At 40.2% G+C, this 25,081-nt stretch overlaps 1 protein-coding gene across 1 annotated transcript in view; it reads left to right on the forward strand.

Annotated features, from left to right (window-relative positions):
• AK8 (adenylate kinase 8) overlaps positions 1-25,081 on the forward strand; it is a 67,140-nt gene that overhangs the window by 12,668 nt on the left and 29,391 nt on the right. The window contains 5 exon segments of the mRNA XM_029960503.1: positions 7,393-7,474; positions 9,006-9,077; positions 9,567-9,767; positions 12,350-12,481; positions 14,361-14,450. Of these exon segments, the coding sequence (XP_029816363.1) occupies positions 7,393-7,474; positions 9,006-9,077; positions 9,567-9,767; positions 12,350-12,481; positions 14,361-14,450 (577 nt within the window).

Genomic DNA, 25,081 nt, shown 5'->3' on the forward strand with positions numbered 1-25,081 from the left:
ACATCAGCGGAGGGAGTTTGGAGCTTTATTAACAGGATAAAGGGGAGGATGAGAGTATGCATATGCTAATCTTCCAGCACAGAGATGATCAAAGGCTGAACAAGCAGAGCTTTGTTGATTGCCTGGGGCAACTGGCAGAGATAGAGTGGACAAAACAGATAAACAGAAAATATACAAAAATCAATATAAGGTTTTAACTCTTATTGAGGAAAGGGGGGGGGGGAAAGAGTCTGGTGTTACTCATTTCAGTTTTATTTATTTCTCATTGTGTCTTCTTTTTTCTTCCTGTGTTAGGAAAAACTGCATTTGAATATATTCTAGTATTAATTAATATGTTCACTCTTAGCTTATACAAATAGGCAACTGAATAGGTTTAGCTGTATTCAGATGTGTGGCTTTTTTTTTCTCCTACATGCTTACCCTTGATGTAAGTAGAGACTTTTAACACAGAGAACTTTAGTAGACTGATGCTGGTTGAATTTAATATCTGGACTCAAGGAAAGCAAAATCATTTTTATGTGTTTTCTTTAAAATCTCAGATGTTGTTGTGGTTCATGGAGTTTATAGTCAGCCCATTATAAGGGATTATTTGCAAGAGATATAACAATCTCATGCATAAAACCCTGTTTGTAAACATGCCAAAATAAGGATGGCACATTATTTGGTGCACTTCTTAAGAGGAAAAAGTCCAGTCCAAAGTAGGTGTTGTGTTCATGAAGGACTAAACAGCTTTTTTCTCATCAATAGTCCATGTTTTCAGAACAGGCACTGTAACACCCCTTTGAGTCAGGGGACAGGTAGAACTTCCTCACCTCATGCAGATACTGCCAGGCTCAGAGTTTTATAATAAAATCTGATGCTTCTCAACATCATCATCAACATCCACCTTGTCAGTTGAATAAAGCAGGGCAGGTAATTAACATTTCATTGAAGTGTGAAAATTGCTTCCTAAAGCTTCTTAGCATTAGACACCGAAAGAAAGTGGAAATGCTGAAAGCTTCATGTCTTCTGCTTCTGTCTCTATGATTTTTGGTGCAGTCTGCAATGATCTGAAGGCTGGATCCTTCCATCCACATAAAACTAAATGATCTCAAGGGCTGGGCCACTGCCTTGTAGTTTTTGGGATGGTAGTTCTGTAGTGCAGTGTTTTCAGATAGAGGGAAACATCAACAAAACTAGCAAGAATAAGTAAAAAAAATTCTGCACCTGATTGAAGGTTTCACCTTTCAGAACTGATGACACAAGTGGTTGCCAAAGATTCCTGTGCCTCGGTGCAAAGGCAACTGTCTTAACCTAAGCCAGTAGTGAAGGTGTCTTACATTGGACCTGCCTTGTGTGAGCTGGACCAGAGTCACTGTGTGTGAACTGTGGAAAGGAGAACTTGGTCGGGATGGTCATGAATATCTGGAGATGTGATCTCTTACGTTTCCTACTGGAGAGGTTTGCTGGAAGACATCTCTGTGTCCATGTCACATCTCTGTTGAGAGCACAGAGCTGTAGCCAGGGGCAGCTGCTGCTCTCTTTAGACAGTAGTTTTAGAACTAGTAACAGCTAAACCTTGACCTATACCAATATCTAAGCCACTGGTTGCATGAGAATTTAACTTTTAATGCTACCTGCTGGTTTTTAGTGTTACTGAAAAAATGATTAAGCTAAACCAAACCAAGCTGTTGTTTCGGGGTTCCCTTCCTGCATTGGAAGAATGTTCTAGTACATTATGTAGAAGGACATGACCCCCCCCCTCCTTCTTTTCCAAGTGGTCCATTTTTGGGTGTGATTTAGAATCCTATGTTTCTTGCTCCATGCTTCATCACCTGGGGGACTGAAACAATGATTTCTTGGATCCTTAGAAAGAAAGGAGTGAAGGGATTGGCAGAAAACCTAAGGGGTATCAGTTTTTCTTCACAAAATACTGCATCCCTTACTCCATAATTGGTCTATTAATTTTAAATTTACAAAGTAGAATTAAACTTTTGCATTGCTAGTCATTGTGCTTGAATTATATGGGTCAGTCTGGTTTCTCTTGAAGGTCTTTTTAGCTGAGCTGTTTTATTTTATTTTGACTCATTACAGTTACTTAGCAGCCAGATCAAATATATGGTAGTACTTGGTATATTTGTTTCTCTACAATAAATTCACACAGGACTTAGGCCCTTCAGTTGGCAGGAGAGCCTGTTTAAAAACACACATGTGGTGTACTGTCTTGTTCATTTTTGTGGTATTTTGGATTAAAGAGTGTAGCTGTAGAAACCAATATTGTCAACTCTGGATATACCAGCAAATGAGCAGCAAAAAAATGACTATGAATGTCAACATTTTTTATGCAGGCATTGCAATGAGATATCATGGATATACAGCAAGTCAGGTGACTGTGTGATTTACTACCTTGTCCTTGGGGCAAGATGTGCAACATCGATCTCAGGTGATACTTCTCCTCGAGTGAGGATGTTTAAAATATCTCTAAACCTGTAGAAATGAGAGCAAGTTAGGAAGATGATAAACTAAGACAGGAGCTGCTTTCCTGACTGCCAGGCTTTGGGTGGTGTCAGACCCCTCAGGTGAACACAAACAGCTCCTCTGGTTGTGCTTGTAGCAGGTAGGACAGGGAAGGTTCCCTGTTATTTTCAGTAGTTTGGTTAAATATTTTCTCACATGCTCTCTCACAGGTAGGAGTTGCTGGGGCAATCTGTCCCCTAATACTCTCTGGAGGAGAGCTGCTGAATGGCAGGAGGTGTTGTAAACTAGCAAGTAGGTGAATAACTCTTCAGTTTAGGGCTTTTATAACAGCTCTAAAACCTCTCCCAGTTATTTTCCCCATAAGTCTCTTTACCTGATCAAAAAACCCATATGTTTTCAACAGCTAATTTCCATTGCTTTCCAAAGGCTGCATCCACCCCATGCTTTTTTGCTCCATGCTTTCTATAATTGTTGGCATGGCTCTAGTTCTCCTGTCAATAGTGAGGGGAGGATCTCCCAGTGAGTTATTTTAAATATTAGGTCTTGTAAAACTCTGAGTAAGGTGACAAGCTGGTTAAAATGCCAACAGCTGCATAGAGCCCTGCCTACATTTTATGTTCCTGTTGTTATCACCAGCAGCACTGAATCAGAGCTGGATGTCTTACACAACGAGGGGGGAATAAACCTTTATAAAGCTTCCCTGACATTCAGCAAGAATGGAGTGGATGTTATCAATCTGGTTAAGGTTTCAGCTGTTTTTAGGAAAACCACATAATTGGTTTTCCAAAGGTGTGATGGTTATTAAAAATCTGTACATTAACAGATAGTAATTTGTGATCACTCTGTGTATGTCTTTCTCATTCAAAAGAGGATCTATGCATTTTAATTGCAATATTTTCCTTGTGTGATTCAAAATAGAATTAATGCTGTGGATTTTTTATATCATTTGAACAGATTTATGCCATTTCTTTCAAAATGTGAGTCAGCATGTTTTTACTGAGAATGTTAATAGATTAGGAGTGTGTTGGACCACACTACCACCAGCTGTTTGTTTTATTTCTCCTTGTGGTGTCATTGGCTTGGCATTAATTGTACAGCTTTCATCCCACTGACAGTAGGAACACAGGATTTTTTGTGCCATTGTTTTGACACTCCCAGGTTTATGGATGTCACAGGCATTCTCTGAGGAGAACATTCTTATTGATCAACAGCTCTGCTGGGACTCTGTGTTATGTGTTCTTCTAACACAAATATGGTCAGGACTGCAAGGGATCAGATGGGGAGGTTTTCCAGCACACCCAGAAAACTTATTGCAAACATTATGGGCCCTGTGAAGCTGATATGGAGACTTTTCTTCTTCCAGGGTTGTACAGGTTGGCTGCAGCCCCTCTGACTGCTGGGACTGTGCAGGGAATTCATGGAACTGGAGAAAGCCAGTGAAAAGCTTGCTAGAGGATGTATTTGAGAGGGAGCTGGGCCACCTTTCTGGAGTCTTAGGATCTTTAGAAGCTAATCTTAGGCCAGTGATTCACACAAAACAAGAGGCAGAATGACTTTAGAGGGGTATTAAACAGTCCAGAAGAGCAGTGGCTGTCCTTGAAAGGGAAGACAGAGAAAAGCAATGGCTCTTGGTGGTTCTTGATTTTACCTTGGTAGCTGAAGATCATCATGTTGTCTCTGTGAAACTCCATGCAAACAATATGATGTTACACAGATTTATCTGGGGAGAGAATCTGCCCATTCACCACCTTTTCTGCTTTCTGACAAGAATGGGACTTTTAAAAATAGCTTTGCATCTTGCTCAACCAACAAAAATAATGTGGGGGATAAAAGGTTTCTTTCTAGTAAGGCTTGAGCTTCTTCCATCATCCACACTGCAGGAGCTGGGGTGACCATATTTCTGCTGCTCTCCTCAGTCTGCTGAGGTCTGAAAATCTCCAGAATTTTACATCCATACTGGCAAAGCTATTACTGATATATTTTTGTGTTATTGTCTGCCCCCTTTCTCCAGCTGGAAGTGAAAACCATGTAATAGTTATTCAAAACCACTGAATAATGATGTGGGAAAATTGTGATTGTTTTCCTAAAAGCAACATATTCATGACCTTTGATCTTTAGGCTTGTGGCTGAGCTTTGTTTCAGACATACCACGTAATTCAGCATTATTTCTGTGTGCTATCCCTTCTCATTATTCAAAGGCACTGTCAGTTTTGGATTTTGTAATTAAAAAAAACGCTGGAGGATGTACAGGTCAAACAACAAGAGAGAACTTGAATACCCAAGTCATTATTGTTGTGGTGGAAAGTGTGAAAGTTGTAGGCTTGGTATTATAGCTGAGAGTACTCCCAGCAAAGGAGGGAGATGTACATTTGGGAGTGACCTTGAGCATTTCCTTTTCTCCAGATTCCTGAGATCTGGAGAGTGATGCCTTTGAAAGTGCTTCCTTGTTGCTGATTTTTTCAACATGGCCTGGGTCTCCAAGGATCACCTCACCTGGCTTTAAGGCAGCAGCAGAATGTGCTATTTAATGTGGAAAAGGATGGAGGTTTCCAGCTGAAGGAGAGGGAACAGTGGCCACAGAATAAAGGCACCATGGAATTACTCACTTTTAGCCTTTGTTCCACCCTTGGTGTGATGAGGTGCCACCCATGCGTGGCTGTGAGGTTACTGCTATCAAGAACAAAAAATAGATGGCTTCTTAAAGAAACAAATTTACCATGTGAAGTTACTAATTACACTTTAATGATAGTCAGGAGGGCAAAAAAGACCAGTGTTTGCATAAAGCATGATAGGCATATTTTAAGTCAGGTCTTGCTCTGCTGTGTCTCGCTTCCTCTTGCTTCGTTCCCAAGCCACACTCCCTTTTCACTCTTTTTTTTTTCCCTCTTTTTTTTTTCCCCTTTTTTTTTTTATCTGTGACATCTGCTTGGAGCTTGTCCCTCCTGTGATACCACACTACTTGCAGCTGTTCAGACCTCCAGCTCTGAGCTGTGCATGGGGTGCCCTGAGCATACGGCCTTTTTGATGTGTGATAAAACAGAACCAAGCCACTGGGGGTATGGAGAGGGAATGCAGCAGAATATCAATAAACCTGTTCTGAACAAAGCTGCAGCTCTGTGGTGGAATAGACATTTCACTGAAGTGTCAAGTAGATGGATAATGTATTCTAATTAGGGACTGACTGATACCCTGGAACTCAGAGACCTTTGGAAATCAGCTCCAAAATGCTCACTATTTTTGTGCTGTGTGTTTATTTTGCATTTGTTTAATGCCCTAAGATGTATTTGTTGCAGGAAGCTATTTATTGAGCTATGTTTTCCTAAACAGAAAAAACTTTTACCTATGAAGTTGCTTGTTGCCTTTGAAATTTGTATATAAACCTCTAGAAGTTTGCTGTGGATTGTTAAAATACAATATTGTGTTCACTGCCTGTTGCACATTATGTGATTTGAGCAATAAGCAGTGGTGACATCAGGTTCTGTGGGTGTTTTTTGGTTTTTGTTTGTTTGGGTTTTTTTATTTGTTTTGTTTTAGTCTCCAAAAGTGTTGCTGTTGGGGTGGAGAAAATAAGCCACATTTGTAGTCTGTGTAAATTGGCATCAATTTATTTGCTTCAGACCTCAGATGCCATTTCTCCCTAGAAGAAGATCTGGGCCTATATATATATCTCTATTTTGTACACAATATATTCCAAACTAGTGCTGAAGTTCTGAGCACACCAGTACAAATATTGTGCAGCTTTGCCTCCTGCAAGTCCCAGGGGATAAATTGATTTCTCAGCACCTGTGTGACCTTAGCCAGTGGTTCATTCCAATTCGGCAGAGCAAACACTGGGAGTGGCAAAAATGCCTTGCAGTTACTTGAGTCTCTTATTTTCTACAGGTATCAGCAGGATGACACGTTCCTGAAACCAGGCTAATTAAGGGATTTTAAATAGTCTACTCTATTTTCCTGAGTAATTGGAATGGCCCATTCCCTCCTCCAGAAGTTGTGGAGATATGTTTCCCTGAAATACCTTGGACCCCACACTGACAGAGCATCAGATTTATGTGGAGATGATAATGATTTCCAGCTAATGCAATATTAAAATATCTCCTTTATTTCGGTGCAAAGATGGCTCCCAGATTTATTGTAGTATCCCAAAGTTCTTTTGGGGTATAGCATAGAACAAGGACATGTGTGGTCAAGCATCTAACAGATAAATTAAGGAAAGTTCAGAAGATTCAGGCTTGAAACAGAGAAGTGGATTAGATTTCAAATACTGCATCAGACAAAAACTGAGTGAGGCAGCAGCTCTCCTACGGTATTTCACAGATCTGTAAATGTTTTTTTAAAGATGCTCAATCCAACACTTAGCTGGCTATAACAAGGACTTAAGGGAGCAAAAGGCTCTTTTTTCTTTTTTCTTTCTTTTGCTCTGTTGCTTCATTAGCTCTGGGAACGCTGGTTCCATTACTGTGAGTTTTCCTGTATAATTTAAGAAAATAATGAAAGCGTGCATATTTTCCTCAGTGTTCTTGGCATTAAATCTGTCTTTAGATTTGTTTAGCTTCTTTTTTTTTTTTATATACACAGTGTGGGCTGATATCCTTTTGAATATTTCAAAACTGTAGAAATTGTTTTGGGCTGTTTTTATTCAAGATAGAAGTCGGTTTAGGGGTTTTTTTTAAGATTGAAACCTGGGGGGGAAAAAATCACTGCTGCAACCCCTAAGTTCCCCTTGCTCTGTGGCACTGGTATCAGTGCATGCATTTCACAAAAATATCAGTGCTCCATGTTTGCTTTCTTTTCTCACAAGCGTCCATAAGAAATCCTGTGCTGTTGTGGGATGAGAATGAGGTAATTTTTGTGCAAACAGCACTGATATTTAGTATTAATTTTTGATTTTTTTTTCTCTTCCAGGATCAATAACTGTTTCATGTTTTTGTTCAATAGGGATGGATTTTGGAAGGCTTCCCTGAAAATCAGGAACAGGCATGGATGCTGCAATCCCTTGGCATCTTTCCTAGACATGTTGGTAAGCAGCACAAGGTTTATGTGTGATTGCATCCAGTAGAAAAGACTGGAAGCATTTGTCCCAAAAAATCCTCAATAAATCCAATAGGGGTGCTGGGACACCAGAGTCACCAGACAGCAGAATATTTCAGAATGGTTCAGATTCACTTGGAAACCTGAGATAACTTGTGAGACTTTAAACCCTGTCTTTCACACATGAACCTTTTTCTTCTTACACATCAGAGTTCTGTGAATCCAAGACCCTGCAGTGCCTCTGAGCAGTTACAAGTAACTTTGCTTCCGACTTCCATCTCTAAAAATCAGCCTTTATCCTCAGATTAAATCAATTCCTCATGTACTGAAATACAAATTCACGTTTCTGTTGAATTAGAGAATGTAAACTTGACCAAGTGAAGTGGAAACATCGTGATTTTAAGCCTGACCTTTCAGAATAAGGGTAGATTCTGCCTTGATTTGGTCAGAACATTTGTTTCCTGATAGACAAGACCTTGACAGCTACCCTTGCCATGTAGGAGAAGCCACTTGTCCCAAATTAATATAGTTAAAGGACCTACTGAGAAAGTAAGAAATCATTACAGTTGTGTGGAATACAGTGTGAAATGATAAATGTAGAGCTTGCCAGTGCACACTGAACAGAACGTTATCCAACTTGATGAATTGTCACTTTGGATTTGATTTGGATGATATTTGACTGTTAATGAAGAATTCAGAATCGCTGCAATAGAGTTAGGCAAAAATGTTTAATGTCTAGTACTTGCATGTATTTTTAATATACCTAATAACATCTGAAGTTGAGTTTTGCTCACAATTATATCTGTGCCACCAAGACCTGAATGAGAATCTTAAAGCTCAGTCTGTCTAGTTAATCAAAAAGAAGATTGAGAGGAGATGAGATTTACGATGTGTGAGTACCTTAATAGGGAGAAAAGAACCTGAAAGAGCTATTTGATACAGAGAAGAAAATCATAAAAAGAACTTGTTTGAAACAATAATCAAATGCACTGGAAATAGTAATTAAATTACAGTGTTTAACTGTGAGGATGATTAGCCAAAAGCAACCCAGGGAGCTGACAGATGCTCCATCTTTTGATGCTTCTAATCAAGTTTGAACACTTTTCTGTGAGCTTATAAAAAATAAGTTTCACTGGTCTCACTACCAAAGTACCTGGGTGAAAAGTAGTGGTTTGTGGTGTAGAAGAGAATCAGTCCCAAGTGCTTTGTGGTATTTCTGTCCCAGGCTCCAGAGACAGTTGTTAATTGGTAGGGATAGAAGGCATAGCCAATGCTCATGGGTCATGGATATTTTATCCCACTATATTGTCTAGTAGGTGAAGCAAAATTCTGATTAAAAGTGAATTAAAATATTTACATGGAGAATACTGGGAAATGAGAATGAGGCAAATCTGCTTTAAGGGCATTCAGCCACCTTTAATATTAGGACACATTTAAACAGTTACAGGAAATAAAGCAAGTAACTAACAAGAGCTACAGGTTTTTTCTTTTTTCTTCTTTTTTCCTCTTTTGCTGCCTAGTTATGCTTTATGCTTCAGACACCGTGTTGATTGAGAGGAACAGTGGGAAAAGGCTTGATCCCCTCACACAAGGTGCTGTATGTGTTTGTTCCTGATCTCCACTACAAACTGGAGTGTTACGTGGTCGGAATTTCTGATTATAAATTTAAACTGTTTGAAAACAGTATTTGTTGATGTTGCATTATTTTCAGTGTCAATAAAATACAGGGAAATGTAAAGCTCAGTATTCAACCTGCAAACAGCAGACTGTGGCAGTACAGAATATTTGAAGGTTAAATCTGTCCATTTGAGCTTAGAATTTTGCTGTGCATCTCTGCCAGGTCCTGTTTTGTTTCTGAGGTGCAAATATGCTTTTAGGTATCTTCCATTAAATCACTGTCAAACAGATTTTGCTCTATATTGTCTATTGAGTTTTATTATCAACCATCCACCACAAAATAAAATTCTGATGTTGCTCAGTAAAAAAAATCAAGTCAAATGTTTTAGGAGGGGAATTGGGAGGGACATTCTCTAGCTAGAGACCTATTAAGTCATGCTCTTAGTTCCCAATCTGACTTGCAGAGGTTTATCACACAACCTTCGACTGGCCGAGTGATCCCCTGGTGCAGGAGCGGCTGGTGAAACCAGAGGATCTGTCTGAACAAGAGGTGTCCAAGAAGCTGCTGGAATATCACAGAAACTTCCCTGAGGTTTTCCAGATCTACCAGAAAGTTCTGAAGTCGATCAATGCAGACCAGCCTTCCGTGGATGTGCTCTCCCAGGGTAAATATGGACTTCATGGCAAATCTGACGGTTGGGAAAGTCTTGTTGGAAAGGTAGTTCCCGGCTGTTAGAGACACTTTGTAGGATTAGTCAACACAGATGGCTCCCAGCTGGGTTGTGTTCTCTCTAGTGCAGCATTTGGGCTGTTCCTGGTAATTATTTTACAGGACTGGAGTAAGTGCAGACAACTGGAAAGGCTGAGTTGCACAGTCCTGCCAAGGAACAGCGGGCTCGGGCGAGCAAATGCCACCGCTATTTCTGGGGGTCTCTCTAAAAGGGAGCCTCGTGGCTCGACTGTTGATCTCCCAAAGGGCTGGTACCTTCCAAAGTCTGATAACAAGAAGCAGAAGTAGTTCAAAGCCAGTAACATTTCATTGTTTAAAAGCTGTTTGTGCTGGTGGGTTTCCTGTTCAACAATTCTTGTTTGCTTTGCTTGACTGTAATGCAATCTGACTTCTAATGTTGATCCTTCTAGAAGAGAATAAGGAAACTGCCAGAAAGACCAACTGATGATGTACTTTGTAGCTGTCAGTCTGCAGATGATCTGTTATATCCCAGTAATTTTGCATCTCAAAAAGGTCTTTTTTTTAATAACGAGTGCTGCACTTTTAAGATAAACAAGTAGGAAGTTTATATTCTGAATTTACACATTAATTACCTCTAAATTACTTAATTAAATTTAAAAGTTCATATCATCATTCATAAAGAATTCATGCCTTGAATTGTAAATAAAAATGTGAGTGCCTGAATATTAATTATTATTAATTAATAATGTAGTGAGATAAATTGAAAACTGGAATGAAAAAATCCTCTCTAGATCTTTTTTTCTGTGGTGCATCAAGCAGCCAGATTTTTTTTTTAAAGAATAATTAGATGTGGAGACTGTCTAGGGGATCATTACTCCTAATTAACTTGGTTATTTACTGCAAATTAAGCATCATTTGTAAGCAGGGTGCTTTGCCTGTAATGTTTGTGCTTTTCAATACACTGGGTTATGGAAAATGTTCAGAATAACTGGAGCACTGCTTGGGTAGCTGATACTTGAGTTTTAGGAAGTTATACAGCAAACACACTATTTTCTGTTATGATTTTCCAGGCGTCTTTGTTAAGTATTTCTATTGCTCCAGCAAGAGATAAAAAAGACAGAGGAGATCTCTCATAAATATTAGTAATATTGTGGATTGTTTCACATGATTATAACATTTTGTAAAGTTCAATGCAGTTGCTGCTACCCTGTGCAAGGAGATGTGACATCCAATTCAGTTGGTGGTGTGGGATCCCAGCACAGCTTGTGGCACTGCAGGAAGATATGATGGGATATGATGGGATATGATCCCATGGGGTTGCAGTTTGAGTTTCTCAATGCTTTAGGTCTGCTCTGTAGAAATTGCAGGCTGGAGTTTGCTGGAGATGCTTCTTTATTAGAAAAGATTTTTTTAATGATACCAAAGAAAAGGTTCTCAGAAAAACTGAGAGCAATGTGTTGACCAGTTAAAATACTGATCCCTCAGGATGTTCTCCACCAACCCTTTTGTGCTTCTTTTTTTAAAATGGGCCTCTGATTCATACAAACAAGCTTGTCTTATTACTTAAACCAAAATACTGTTGTATTACAAGGACTCTTTGGAGTATCTTTTATTGGAACTGAAGATCCAACAAAAGCTGAGTGAGGCTGCAGATTGAGCTGCTCCTCCTCTGGTATTGTTGGCCACAAAATGGGCACAAGGAGTGAGAGTGTTTGGCCATGTCCGAATTCAATCCCAATATGTCCTCACTGCCAAGCTGTGACATCTTTTGGCTTCTTAGTGATCTCTCAATTACTGTTTTGAGATTGTAACAACGTTCAGATCTCTATAATATGGGAACATTGATGCTGCTTCACATATGCTGTGGTCTTTCCAAAGCTCTCATAATCTGCACATAGACCTGAAGGTTCTATTTCCTGCATGATACAAAATTCAGGTGAATGATGCCCAGCAAATGAGTGGAATCAGACAGAGAAGCTCGAACATTCTTTGCATATTACACAAAAATGATGGACAAAAGAAAAAACATAGATACTCAGTTTTGTGTTGTCAGTGCTGTGTAGTGACACCCTGTGCTACAAGTCTACAGTGTTCTAATTAGGAGTCCTAATCACACACAGCTGGATAAATGTCATTAATTTAACATCCTGAGTTTTTACACTTAAATATTTGTTCAGAAACTGCAGAAAGTATTAAATGTAATTATAGCCCTCTATAATTTGCGTGGTAAAATTGCAGCTATCAAGCAAAAATTACTTCTGCTAAAAACAAGATGGTAAAGGAGCAATTATTAATTGAATCTGCTCTTTAAAATGGTTTCACAGCTACTGATGAAAGAAAGAAGAGGAGTGTAATGATGGTAAGATTTCTAAAATGCCTCTCAGAGTAAGTTGCTGATGGGACAGTTTTATTTTGGTTGCATGTCTGGATGTTTCAGTGATTAAATCACGATCAACATGACAACCTTTTTTTAAAGAAGAGAGAAGCTAATGAATTTATTTTATTTTTAAGAAATAGGCTAAAAACTGTATTTCTTGCCTTTCTCTCATCTTCCAGTTCTTACCTATGTCCAGACACGGCACAGATCAGCCGCCCCCTTTACCCCACGGATCATCTTTTGTGGCCCCCCAGGCAGTGGGAAGAGCCTGCAGGCAGCACTAATAGCTCAGAAATACGGTGTTGTCAACAGTAAGTTCTCAGTAAATATGCACTTTGCTCAATTCCCCCTTCCTCTGGTTTTGATCATTTATCTTTTGCTGTCTTTCTTACTTGCTCGTAAAATGTCTCTGTCTGTCCCTTGCTATGGATGTCAGGTTTTCCAGAGAAGTAAAAAGTATTTGAATGAAGAAGTGTAAACCAAGCATATGTGCTGTGACAAACCAGCTCTAACATTTTTTTAGTCATCATTTCATCATTTTTATACCCTTTAGATCCGTGTTTTCCCACTGTTAGATTCCTGTAGTGCTCTGAATTCTTCTGTGGATCAGTGGATTACCAGTAATGTCTTTGCAGTTTCAGCTGTCTGACCAAAACTGGGGCACTTTTAAAATAGAATTTACTCTGAACTTTAATAAATACTCAGGTTCTGCACATATGAAGTAACATGTGAGAAAATGAAGGAATTAGTGAAAAATACATTCTCTTTCTTTTGTAAAAGAGGCCCAAAAAATTCTGAATGAGATTTGTTCATGGTTAGCATGCAAATGTTACAAACTTCTGTAATATGAGTGTGCAGCTTGGTTATAGGACTGGTGCAGTATTTTAAGTGCTCTGTAACATCTTCTAATAGTGGAATAGCTATAATTATTTTAAACCAATGTCTAATATCTGTAAAATTTTTTGATTAGTCATATCCTCTTAGTTAAAAAAAGGCAAGCTTGTTTCATTAGTGTTTGTTCAATGTATACTAAATAAATCCCTCTTTATTTCCAATTAAACCATTGGGATTGAAGCACAGGCTTAAAAATTTAAACTTATGTTTAAATATCATGTGAATTGGATTGAATTTAGGTGTGTACATTTTAGATCTTAAATTGGGATCTATGCACTTGAGTTTCTGTTATCTTTTTACACTATTTATTGTGAATATAAATTTGCTTCTCCAGGACAACTAGTGACAGTTAAAACTGTGACTTAAACATTAAACTTTATCAGCTTTGTCCCAGGAATGTGGCTGTGGAATGTTCTTGTTTGCTAAACAGTGTGATTAGCAGTGGTGAAGCAGATGAAAGGGCTCAATCTTTTCCCTTTAAAGTTGGTGCATGTTGGTGCTTTTGACTTCAGGAAAGGTGGAATCAAATTAGGATTATTAATAGATGGGATCATGCAATAATGTACAGAGTGAATGTAAAGTAATACTTCCCAAAACTGAGTCAAAGCCCTGATTTGTGTAACTTTCCATGCCTTGGTTCCCTCTCTGGAAAACAAGGCTCTCTTGGATCTGACCTGTGTGAGGCAGGTGGGACTCAATCACTTGGGGCACCAAGTGCTGTCCAAGCCCAAAGTAACAATATTTCATGTACAAGGCTAAAACTTTAAATCTGCATCTCCTGGTGCTCTGTGTATTTGAAGTCAATGATAATATTGCATTAGCACAGCTTTTTAAATGTAATTCTTACATGATCATTAAGTGATCCAGGGAGTCCCTCCCTTGAACTGTGCATTATCTGCACCTCCAGCAGTGTGGTTCAGACACTGTTCAGCAGGTGTAACTTTATTCAGTAATTACAAGTTTATAAAAAGTGAAAACCACTGGCAATCCCCTGAGTTATTATTTCAGAAACATTTTTGATTAATGTCTATCTCTCTATCTCCATTTTTAATACATTCTTTGCCAAACATGTTCTTTTCTTTTTTATTCAATATTCTCCCTCTCTTTGCTTTTCACTCTGCTTGGCCAAAAAAAAAATAAATCCCCAACAACAAACCCAAAAACCACACAACTTTTGTTTTATTCAGTGACCTTATCCCAGTATGCAGCTTCTGGTTGTTGTTTTTTTTTTCTTTTCTTTGTTGCTTCCTTTTTAAAATTTAACCTTGTGTCTTTTTTGTTCTTCCTTCCTGTTAGTTTGCTGTGGGCAACTGCTAAAGGAAGCTGTTGCAGACAACACAAATCTTGGAGAACTCATTAAGCCTTACATTGACAATGGATGGCCAGGTAGGGCATGTTGTTCTCTCATTACACCATAGTTACAAATCTGTGGCAAAAACCGAATCGTGAGTGAACTTTCCTTGGTCAGATTCCAATCCAAGTTACTTAAGAGTAACCTAGAAGTCAATTAATTCCATCCTTTCCATGCGATTTGTAGCACTGCATAACAGAAGTTAGATTTGTGAGGGGTTTTTTATATCTTCAAAGCAAATAATTCAGTGTTCCAGTGAAATTCAGGTTTCTTGTGCGCATTTCGAAATTTGAATTCCATGGTTTTGTCTCTAAATCAAAATCAGAAGTCTAATACAATTTTAAAATGTTTAAATAATTTCTAAAGCACACTATTGTGTTAAACTGGTTATAAAGCACAGCATTGTGTCTCATTTTATATGTGGGTGTTGACTTCTAGAACGCTGCTCTAGATTCCTCTACTTCCACACAAATATTTTGAACATAGAATTTCTTTGGACTTCATTTCTATCAGCATTTTTGGTTGTAGGAGGGGACAACCACGAAGAATGTTAAGCATACTTTACTTTTGGAAGGCTCTGCAGTGATTTCAGAGAAATCATAAGTACTGTGAGCTCCTTAGGGCAGCAGCTTCAACTTGTCTGCCTGTGAGTTGTCTTGCACGAGGAAAGCTGTCTGTGTGTGGTGGGTATTAAAAGTCAGAGCAGACCTGTAGTTACAAGGGAGAAGTTGTATTGCAGTAAGAATGGAAGAATGTTTATTTTGCCAAATTACAATGACCTGGAAAAGGCACTTTCAGTCCTGTTTCTGGCAGCAGGCCAAATAGTTACCAATGGTACAAACACAAGGAGACAAACGTGCTGAAGATGGAGAAATCTCAGTTAAGCTTCAGTTTTAATGGAATTTTGAGCAAACCGCCCCTGAGAAAAGAGAAATCTTCATTGCCTTTTATTTTTAGCAAAGGAAGTTATCTGGTAAGGTGGAAAGCTTGAAACTCCCTCTTTTTTTTTTTTTTTTTTTGCACAATGGCTTAATTCTGAGACTGAATTAGACAGATCTGAAACATGAGCCTGTAAAATTAACTGAGGTTCCCTTGATATCAGACCAAGGGATTCGGGACTTTTCTAAGCATTTCCAAAAGACCTTTGGCAGCCTGTAGCTTTGGGAATGTTATCCCTCTGTCAGGCACTTTATCAAGCCACAAGGTAATATATTTTAACTCTAAACTTGGTCTCTAGTGAATGGGTTGCATTTATTCATAATAGAGTAACTTGGTTCATTAATTTCCTGTGGCAGCCACCGTGTTACTGGGAATAGGAGTTTATATGGGAACCATGGGAATGGAAAGCATGGATCTCTGCAGCCTGGAAGGGAGAAGCTGAGTCCTCTGGAACAGGCACAGAGATGTGGGAGAGGATTTTCTGGTTTAGAGATGCTGCTGCTCAGAGTGGCCATTTAACTCCAAGGCAAGAGGTCTCAGTATATCGATGCCGTGGGTCCGAGGTGTTCTTGTGTGGGAATAACTTCTCCACGTGTACAGTCTGCTTGACCTGAATGTGGCTGTTTGTGTGTAACTCACACACTGAGATCATTTTAAGCTCTGTGTCTGTGTCTTTTTCATGGTCTCACTTTCTCCTCATCTCTGTGAAAAGGAGTACAACCACTGTAAATGCCTCGCTCTCTAAATTTCACTTATGGCTGAGATGGGAGTTTGGATGGTCTGTTTATTCAAAGATAGGTCCTTTATGACCTTTCTTTACTAAAATGTTCTTTGTATTCTTTATAAACTTCGTTCTAACCACTAAAGTTCCTTTAAGGAGATACCAAATGCATTCCCAGTAGAGTAAAATAACTGCACAGGTCATAATTTTTAGCCAGTCCTAAAAATATGCACATCCTTAGTCCAAGGGAGCTGCTTTCATTTCAGGAAAATGAAATTGAAGTTGTAATTCCTTTCTTCCTCCAAATTAGAAGTTATTTCAGATTTAGATTAATTTTTTTAATACAGCATGCAAGAAAAAAGCTGTACAACACTTCTGAATGTTAATAGGGATCATAACTATATTTCTGTACATTATGCTAAAAATTCTCCCTTAGTTTTTGCTTGTGTGCACATATATATTTTATTTAGTGGGACATACCACAAAATTAAGGGCTGAATAAAGATAAATATCATATAGCAATACCAGAAATAATAAGTTCTGTCATTTTGCTAATCCTCCTCTCCCAGGGATAACAAAGAATGAATTTACATTAGTAAACACTAACAGGAATTCATTACTGCCCTCACAAGAGGCTTGGAGAAAATGAAATAATGCAGTGTACTGAAGAGGAAAGGTAGGCAAAGAACCTTTGCATCTTTGCTGTCTTGCTGCAGAGTTACAACCAGGTTAAAACAGGGGAAAGATTCTCACACTATTATTGACCACATTCAGCTTCAAGAAAATCTCACTTGAAAAGAGTTGGTGCAGTCAATATCAGACAGTGTCATAACAGGAAAGCAATTAGAACTTCACCATTTTCATTACATTTCTAGCTGTAAATGGGCTTAGTTTGTCCTTTGGGTGAGGAATTGTGCCAGTGACACTGTCACAGAGCAGTGGAACCAAAGGCAGACCATGAAAAATCATTGCACTCAAATCATTACTGGGCAGAAGGAAACTCGTGCCATGAAATCCTGAGGCTGTGCCTCATATATTCTTAAAATGCTCACCCAGGGGACTGATCTCAGTGTGTTTCCCTTCTCGTGGACACAAATGATGGCATTCAATTAGTCATTTAAGAGATGCCAACAGGGCATGTTGTGGTGTCATAACAAGGCTCAAACCCCAGCTTATTCCAAGCTAACTCGTTATTGAGTTATTGAGGCTCTCCACTGTCTGTGCTGTTCTAGTTCAGCTTGACTAACTCACATCTCTTCATGGGTTCAGGATTCACAAACATCCTCTGTGCTGTTTTTCCTGTACTGCTTCCTCAGGTATTCATCATGTATTTCAGGAACAGCCCAGACAATTCTATTACTCACCCCAGAAGGCAACCCAGTGCATTCCCATTTTCTGTATTTTCTAGTGTTTGCTGTCTCATAAAGACCTGCTTTATCAAACTCCTCAATTTTGTGTACAGGGATTTATTTTGCTTAATGAAGGCAGCATAGATATTTTTGAGCCCATTAATTTTTTAATTCCCAGGACATACTAGCCTAGTAGGTGCACACTAGATATTGAAAAATGCATTTTTGGTGATAAGTTCAGCAACCTGACAGCTTTCTGTCTGTCATAAACATAGAATTGTGCTTTGGACAACCAGTCTGAAATGCACAGACTGTTTCTTTAGGATATTGTGGTTTCACTGAATACTGGGCAATTATTAGTAACTATACTCTGGGCAGAAAATTACCAGCATTGGAGTCTGAGACCAGTCTTCTGCTCACTGACTCCAGTTAGATCAAATCTTGGTCAATAATGCTAAATTTAGCTCACGCCATTTGCTTGGGCAGCCTGGGGAGACTTTCATTTGGAGTAAGAGGTGAGTGTGGTGGCCAGAACCCTCCCACAGGCAGCAGACAGCTCCATAAATTCATTTATTTGGTTTGATTCCTTCTGAAATGTTCTGGAAGACTGGTCCTTCCCTGGACAGATGATGTAGATAGACCCCTCCTAGACCCCACTGGCTTGAAGAAGACCTTTATGCAGAATTCTGCAGTTCTGAGAAGGGCTAGACTGACTTCTGGACCTTCTCACTGAAAACATGGGCACACATTAACTTAAAAATTAAATTATCCTCCATCTACAGGATCTGTGTTCACCATTTTAAAGGTGCCTGTCAGAATTTGATACCCTGGGAGAAAAAAAAAAATTGCAGAAAGCATTTTTGCTTCCCCCCACCCCAAAATGTCCCTGGTGTTTGCCCCTTGAGGTGTTTGCATCTTATTAATGAAAAAAAAATCACAAAAATAGTGAAGGTCATCAGTCAGTTGAAATTTGTATGTCATTCTGCCCAGTTTTCAGGGTGATATAGTGTGGACTGATCACTGCTAATTAATATATCTGTTTGTGAGGCAGCAATAAATGGAGCCAAGAACAGTGAGATGACTGGAAAACACCATGAAAAGAGCAGGGAGGGAAAAGATCCTCACTCCCAAACCAGTAAGATTCTGCTTTTCAGCTGGGAGAACTGCTATTAGTTTGGGTAATTGGGTGGGTTTTTTCCACCAAAATGAAGATTCAGGTGGTAAGAGAGCTGATTCATGGAAGACAAATAACACTGCACCGTTTGCAGCCTGTTAGAGTTGAACACACACAATCTGTGTTGTTTTTTTCCCCCTTCCTTTTTCTATTTTTTCAAGCAGTAATATCTGAAGCTGTCCCCAATGGCAGTCTGCACGTAGGGGGTAAAATCTGGAATTCCCTAATTTCTCCTTTTTTTCCTAATAAAAACTATTACTGTACAAATATAGATTTCTTTTCCCCGTATTTTAAATTGGAATGGTTTTAAAGGGGTGCTTTTTTGGTGTAGCCTCTGAAAGTTGGGGTCCCCTGGTGATTGTGATCACAGCCTCACCGAAAACACTCAGGCTGTTTTTATTTTTTTTTTATTTTATTTTATTCTTCTGACAGGAAATTAATATTCCCATCACTAAGTGTGCAACACAGCTCTGACAATAGAGCCGCTTCCTCTTTGTTAAAAACTTGCAAGGAGCTTCAGAGTTGAAAGGCTGAGTAAATCTTTATATCTGAGGAGGTAAAGCTGAGTGTTATTCCGTGTTTTTAAGAGCTGTACTGGCGAGCTGTGAGCTGTCTGAACATTGGAGAGACCCTTTGGGAGCTCCATTGGTTTTCAGCGAGTCTTTGCATGCAGTGTGTTTGTACTGGCTGAAGACAGCGCATGGCTCTCTAAATAATTTACAAGTTGATTAATAGACTCACATGGGTATAATTAGAAGAGGGAGAGACAGCAGCTACAGTAACGGGTACAGTGCTTGGGGGAACTAGAGACTTTATTTTTTTTAAAGAAACTTTCTAGGGTGCTGGGCGTTTGAAGATAAGTTGGGAAGAGCTCAGTGCCTCTTCTCTTTTGAAGTGGAAATAGGACAGTTTGAATCCGTCGAGTTTAATTTTTCACAAGCTTTAGGGGCCCTGCAGTGCAACTCCCTTTTTATTATTGAAAAAAAACTCTCCATTTTTCTTTCATTTTTTCGCACACACACACAGAGTCCAAACAGGAGCTAATAAACAAATCGATTTTCTACTTTATTCAAGTTGGTTTTATAGCAGTTCTATATGTTCCCCTATATGTGCACCTCGCCCACAAATAGACTGTGTAAAGTTATGGAGATATTTATGAATACACCATACTTTAATTTATGCATTTTTAAGAAACCTTCACCTCTGTTTGACAATGCTTTTGAAGTAGCTCCGTTTTTCAAGTCAAACTTTTGACTTTTCCCCTGGGACTGCTACAAAGGTTTTTTTATGGAAAATAGGTAGCAGTCTTTTTTCCTACTCGGAGAAAATTGGTGGTCAAGAGAACAAAATAAAATTTAATTTTTTTTTTTTAATTTGTTTTAGGTGGCCATCTTTTTGTAAAAGATGCAAGGTCGTAGCATAGAAAGTTTTACATGAAGGCATATAGGTAGTAAGTTGTCATTTTCTTTCCTGATTTTTACTTTTTTATCCATTGAATCACTGCAAGATGGTAAGTTAGAATTCCCTTTTCCTTCTTTTGAAAATCTTGAATGTATTTTTTTTTATTCTACACCACATGGCACAATCAAAATTGGCTTATCTGTCTCACAGATACTCAGAGCTGGAACGAGACTTGGTCTACAAAGACATTTTTTAAGACCACCCTGCTTAGGAGTAAAAAAAAACAGAGCAACAAAAAAACCCACCCCAAAAAAAGCCAATCCTGGAAGCCAGACCAGGCCAAAGAAATGTGGTTTGATTTAAGAGATGAGTGCAGTTGTTGTCTGGAGCAATTGAGATGATCAGTCAGGTAGTGGGTATGATCCTGCCTATACAAAGGTTGCCAATCTTCTGGTTTTCCAGCAGAATTTACCATTCCTGCTGTTGCTGGAGGGTCAATAATCCAATATTAGTGCCACAAACCCTCATGGATTTGAGTGAAGATGTGGCCCTTGTGGTTGTTAGGGGCTTTTAAACAGCAAAGTACAATATAAATGTGAAGTATTAATCTCTTACTGAGATTATAATCTCTTATATTGATCTTTATTGGTGACAGTCATTCTTAAAAACTTGGAAAAGTGTACTTTCCTTTCCTTGCACACTGTCTCCTCAGCAAAGGGCTGCTGACTTGAATTCTGTGTGTTTTTCTCTTTGGAGTTTAGGATATCACATGGGTTTTTATACAAAAACCAGAAGGAAAAGCACATTACATGTTGGCAGCATCCCCTTTTTTGGGGAGTTTACCTTAAAATTCTGCCTTTGTCTCTGTTTCACAGTGTGTCATACCCAGAATCATGCTTCTGTATGAAACAGACTTTTTTAATGATGAGCAAAACATTTAATAGTGTATTTCTATATTTCGTTTAATTGTGTATTGCTTTAGATTTTTAAATATCCTTTTAATGTGGCTGGCAGGTGTAAGGAGGAGTGGGAAGAGGAGACACAGGACTGTTTGGGAGCTAGACCAGGTATCCCTGGTAAGGGATGAGCATCCTCCCTTCTTGTGGCACGGGGAAGCAGCATTGGGTGTAAAAAGCCAAGATGTTTTTCACCATGTTTATCACACCATGTCTATCTTTTTTTTTATTATTATTATCACTATCAAAAAGGGGTTTGTAGGCCAAATTCTGCACTGTTACAAGCCCTGTGTTCTTCAGTAGAGCTGAACTATTAGAAATAAGGAGAAAATAGGGAACTTGGTTGATAATGGAAATTATGTGTCCGCTGGGTTCAAACTGTGGATGCTGCCTCGTGCTGCATTCTGTCTGTGGAAACCAAAGCAATAAAAGTAGTGCAAATATACATTTTGTTTCTAGTTTTAGAAACTTTCAGGTTAGACACACCCCTGTGAGGTAGTTCAGAGTGGCTTTTGTCTCACAGGCAGGTAAACTGAGGCAGAAAACCTCACTGAACTCGTTGCAATCAGTGAATGAGTGTGGATGGGAACCCAGGGGTGTGGAATTGTGTCCTTGGAGCCCACTGGATCATCCTGGTAGCCTGTGCCATTAGGCAAATACACGAAAAACAGCACAGAGGCCATTTTTAGGGGAAAACAAGCTTTTTGTTTGTGTGCTGGATACTCATTTTGGACTGAATTCTCACTGCTGGTGACAGGTAAAGCTGTGTAAGGGGCTGGCATCTTACCTCGTCACTGGATGTGATCAGATGTACATTCCTGAATCTCTGGCTGGATACCTGTGAGGCAGCACTTGCTCTCCTTTATTTCTGAAGGTCTTAATTTATCCTGTGTCGTTTCATCGATGATTTGGGATCATACCTGCTTTAAAAACGTTAGCATTTCCTCTTTAACACAGCCAATTCCTACTTTAAATTACTAAAAACCTAAAGAAAAACCCCAAAACAGAAACAAACAAAAAAAAAGGAAGAAGAAAAGAGGGATTCTAATCTATTCGAAGAAACAAAAATATTTAAAATGTGGGAAGGAAATATTTTATCTCATTACTTATTTTACTGTATTAAAATAATTATGCCGGTTCTTACAGAAGCCCTCTCCCAGCAGTGCCGTGTGTGTAAAATGAGCGAGCGGAGACGCGATTTCCGTGGGAATGGTCCCTTTGATGGATCACCGCCCGCGTTCAGGAACCCTCGGCGGGGCCGCTCTTTGCTGCGTTGCCTCTGTCCCTTCCCCAAAAACAGGAGACCCGCGGATGCTCCCGGTGTTTCCGTGCCAGCCCGACGGTGCCGATACCCCAGGAAGCCTCAGCAGCCCCCGGAGCGGGCTCGTTTTTCTGTGAATTCCCGGGATTTCGGCGGCGGGGCCGCGGCGGCTCCTGCGTGCGGGGCGGGACCGGCTGCGCTGCCCGGAGAGACCGCGGGGTGGAGACAGAGAACATCCAACCGCGGCCGGGACCCCCGGGACAGCCCCGGGATAACCCCGGGACAACCCCGGGACAACCCCGGGTGAGCGGGGACGGGGCAGCCCCGGGATAACCCCGGGATAACCCCGGGTGTGCGGGGACGGGACCCCCGGGACAGCCCCGGGATAACCCCGGGTGTGCGGGGACGGGACAGCCCCGGGATAACCCCGGGATAACCCCGGGTGTGCGGGGACGGGACCCGCCGGGAAAACCCGAGCACTCCTCGGATGTGCGGGGCAGGAGCTCTCCAGAGCCCCTCGGGGCACCCCTCTTATGCGTGGGGCCGGAGCCCATCGGAGCCCCCTGGAATCCCCCCGGGAATCCTCCGGAGGAGATGATGCTCTCAGGCACATGGTGTGACTCCTGGGCTTAGTCCTGCGCAGGGCTAAAAGTTGGTCTCGATGATGCTCGTGCGTCCCTTCCAACTCGGCATGTTCTGACTGAGAACCGATTCCCTGCGCCCGACTTTTCCCTTTTCCTCCCGGTGCCGCTGCTCGCACTTGGATGGTTCTTTATCGCCGGTGACCGAACCGGCTGAACGCCAAACCTGCCCGTCCTCTCCAGCCGGGCGGCTTGGAGGATTAGCCTCAATTATCGATCAGCCTACGCGACGGCAAATCACTGCTAAATCATTCTCAAACACATTAAAAAACAATTGATACAGTCTCGATCGATACAATCTCTGAGGACCTTAATGTGGGCAAGAAAACAGAATAGGAAAACCCAATTACTCTTTATGAATCATCCAGAGTTTCTAGAGGAATAAGATAAGCAAATCTCATGCTTTGCTAAATTTAGGATTGACAGGACAATCCAGGAAAGTAGCCTTTGGCAGTAGCTTATTCTCAGGGCAAGATGTTAACTGTCAGCTACTGGGATCAAGCCTCAGGCATCTGAATTAGCTGTGAAAGTCTTCAGACCCAGCTAAAAAAAAAATATCTATGAGCAGGATGAAGAGTAAATGGACAGTATTGTCAAAAGGACCTTAAAGCTTTTGCAGCACAAAGCTGACAGAATTTATATCTGCAAATGCATTTATGCTATGCTTAAAATTGAGGTTTTATAGGTTTGGAGAAGTGAGTCAATACCCTTCAAAAGTCTGTTTTAAAGGGAAATGTACAGAGGAGGAATTAATTTATATATGGTAATTGTATAGCTTGGAGCACTGACAACATTGAAGTTATTGGAGAATAGTGCCCTGTAATCTCTCAAGTGGCGTTTTTGCCTTTCAGACTGTGCCTTTAATGTTCTGTTACTTTTGTCTTGAGCAGATGGTATGATTTTGTAGCTGATTGCCTGATCCAGGTTTCTATTAGTCCTGCAGATCCATGGGCTGGGGAAGAGCTAATAGGCCACACTGCTCTGAACTTCATGAGAAGTACCTGATACCTGTGAAAACCTTTGAAGCTCTGAGAAGCAAATTTATTTTTTAAATGGTCTGCTGGAAGGTGCTGATTGACAGCCCTGGAGACAGAAAATCTCTGGGTGTCCACGTAGCAGATCCAGCATGAACAGCAGCACTTTAAGCCTCAGTTCTCTGTCCCCTGGCTGATCATACCCTTGAATTGATTAGATCACTCCTTAGGTCCTCAGCTGCTAATTCAGCTGGGTAGTCTGGGCCATTAATGTGGTCAGACAGGCTGGGAGATAAAGGAGACAGTGGTGTGTGGTTGGTGTTAGGTGGGAATATATGCATGAATGAGTTGCATTTCTGTATGGAGCTGGTTGGGGCCTCATTGTGCCCTGTGTTCCATGTCTGGTGTCACTGTGACCCTGGTCCACAGCTATAAATGATGCTCTCAGGTATCACTGTAGTGGCTGTGCAGCTTTACTTCTGAGGGATGAATTTTACTCCTGTACCTGATTTCTCACCCTAATAGAGATGTGCTTCCACATTACCTAATGTGGGTAGCTCTTTGTAGCAGCACATTGTAGTTTTTACAAGAAACTTACCTTTGGACTCCTCTAATGATAAAGTAAAATCTCTCTCGAGTCTCATTCCCCCAACTTGCAGAGTTGGAAACTCACACAGGCTTATGTTGAAAAGGAATTGATTATTCAAAGCTCTTGTGCTTCATAATCTACTTAAAACATGGGGATTGACTGTCTCATCAGTAAAGCTCTATATTTTACTTTGCTATATACCCATTGGGTCATGTGCTTAAGGCCAGGAGACCTCTGGCTAGTTCCTCACAGACTGTGTGCCCCTCCAATTACAGGTTATTAATTTGCCTTACATTCCAGAGACAGTTCCACATGAGTGAAAAGGAATACTGTACTGCAGAGTTCTTTATTACCTACTCTGTACTACAAAATAAGAATAATACTGATTCCTTCCTTCCTTTTTTTCCTCCTTTTTTTTTTTTTATTTCCTTCCCTCTGGTCTGTGGAAGATGTTTTACAGTTTTAATGCAGCTGTTTTAAGTGTGACTGTTGCTGTTCAAGGGCAGCTGATGTACTTTGTAATGCCACCGAGCAGCCAACAAGCTCTGTTCCCCCATTGTGTTGAAGTGATAGGTATGTTTGCTAATCAAGAGGAGAGCAGAGCTTGCTGTCTGACTTGTTTATGTTTTATTTCTCACCATCAAGCTTTAGAGGGAGGCAC

The sequence above is a fragment of the Manacus vitellinus genome, unplaced genomic scaffold (genome assembly GCF_001715985.3).
Source record: "Manacus vitellinus isolate BGI_N305 unplaced genomic scaffold, ASM171598v3 scaffold_27_pilon, whole genome shotgun sequence".
Taxonomy (NCBI): domain Eukaryota; kingdom Metazoa; phylum Chordata; class Aves; order Passeriformes; family Pipridae; genus Manacus; species Manacus vitellinus.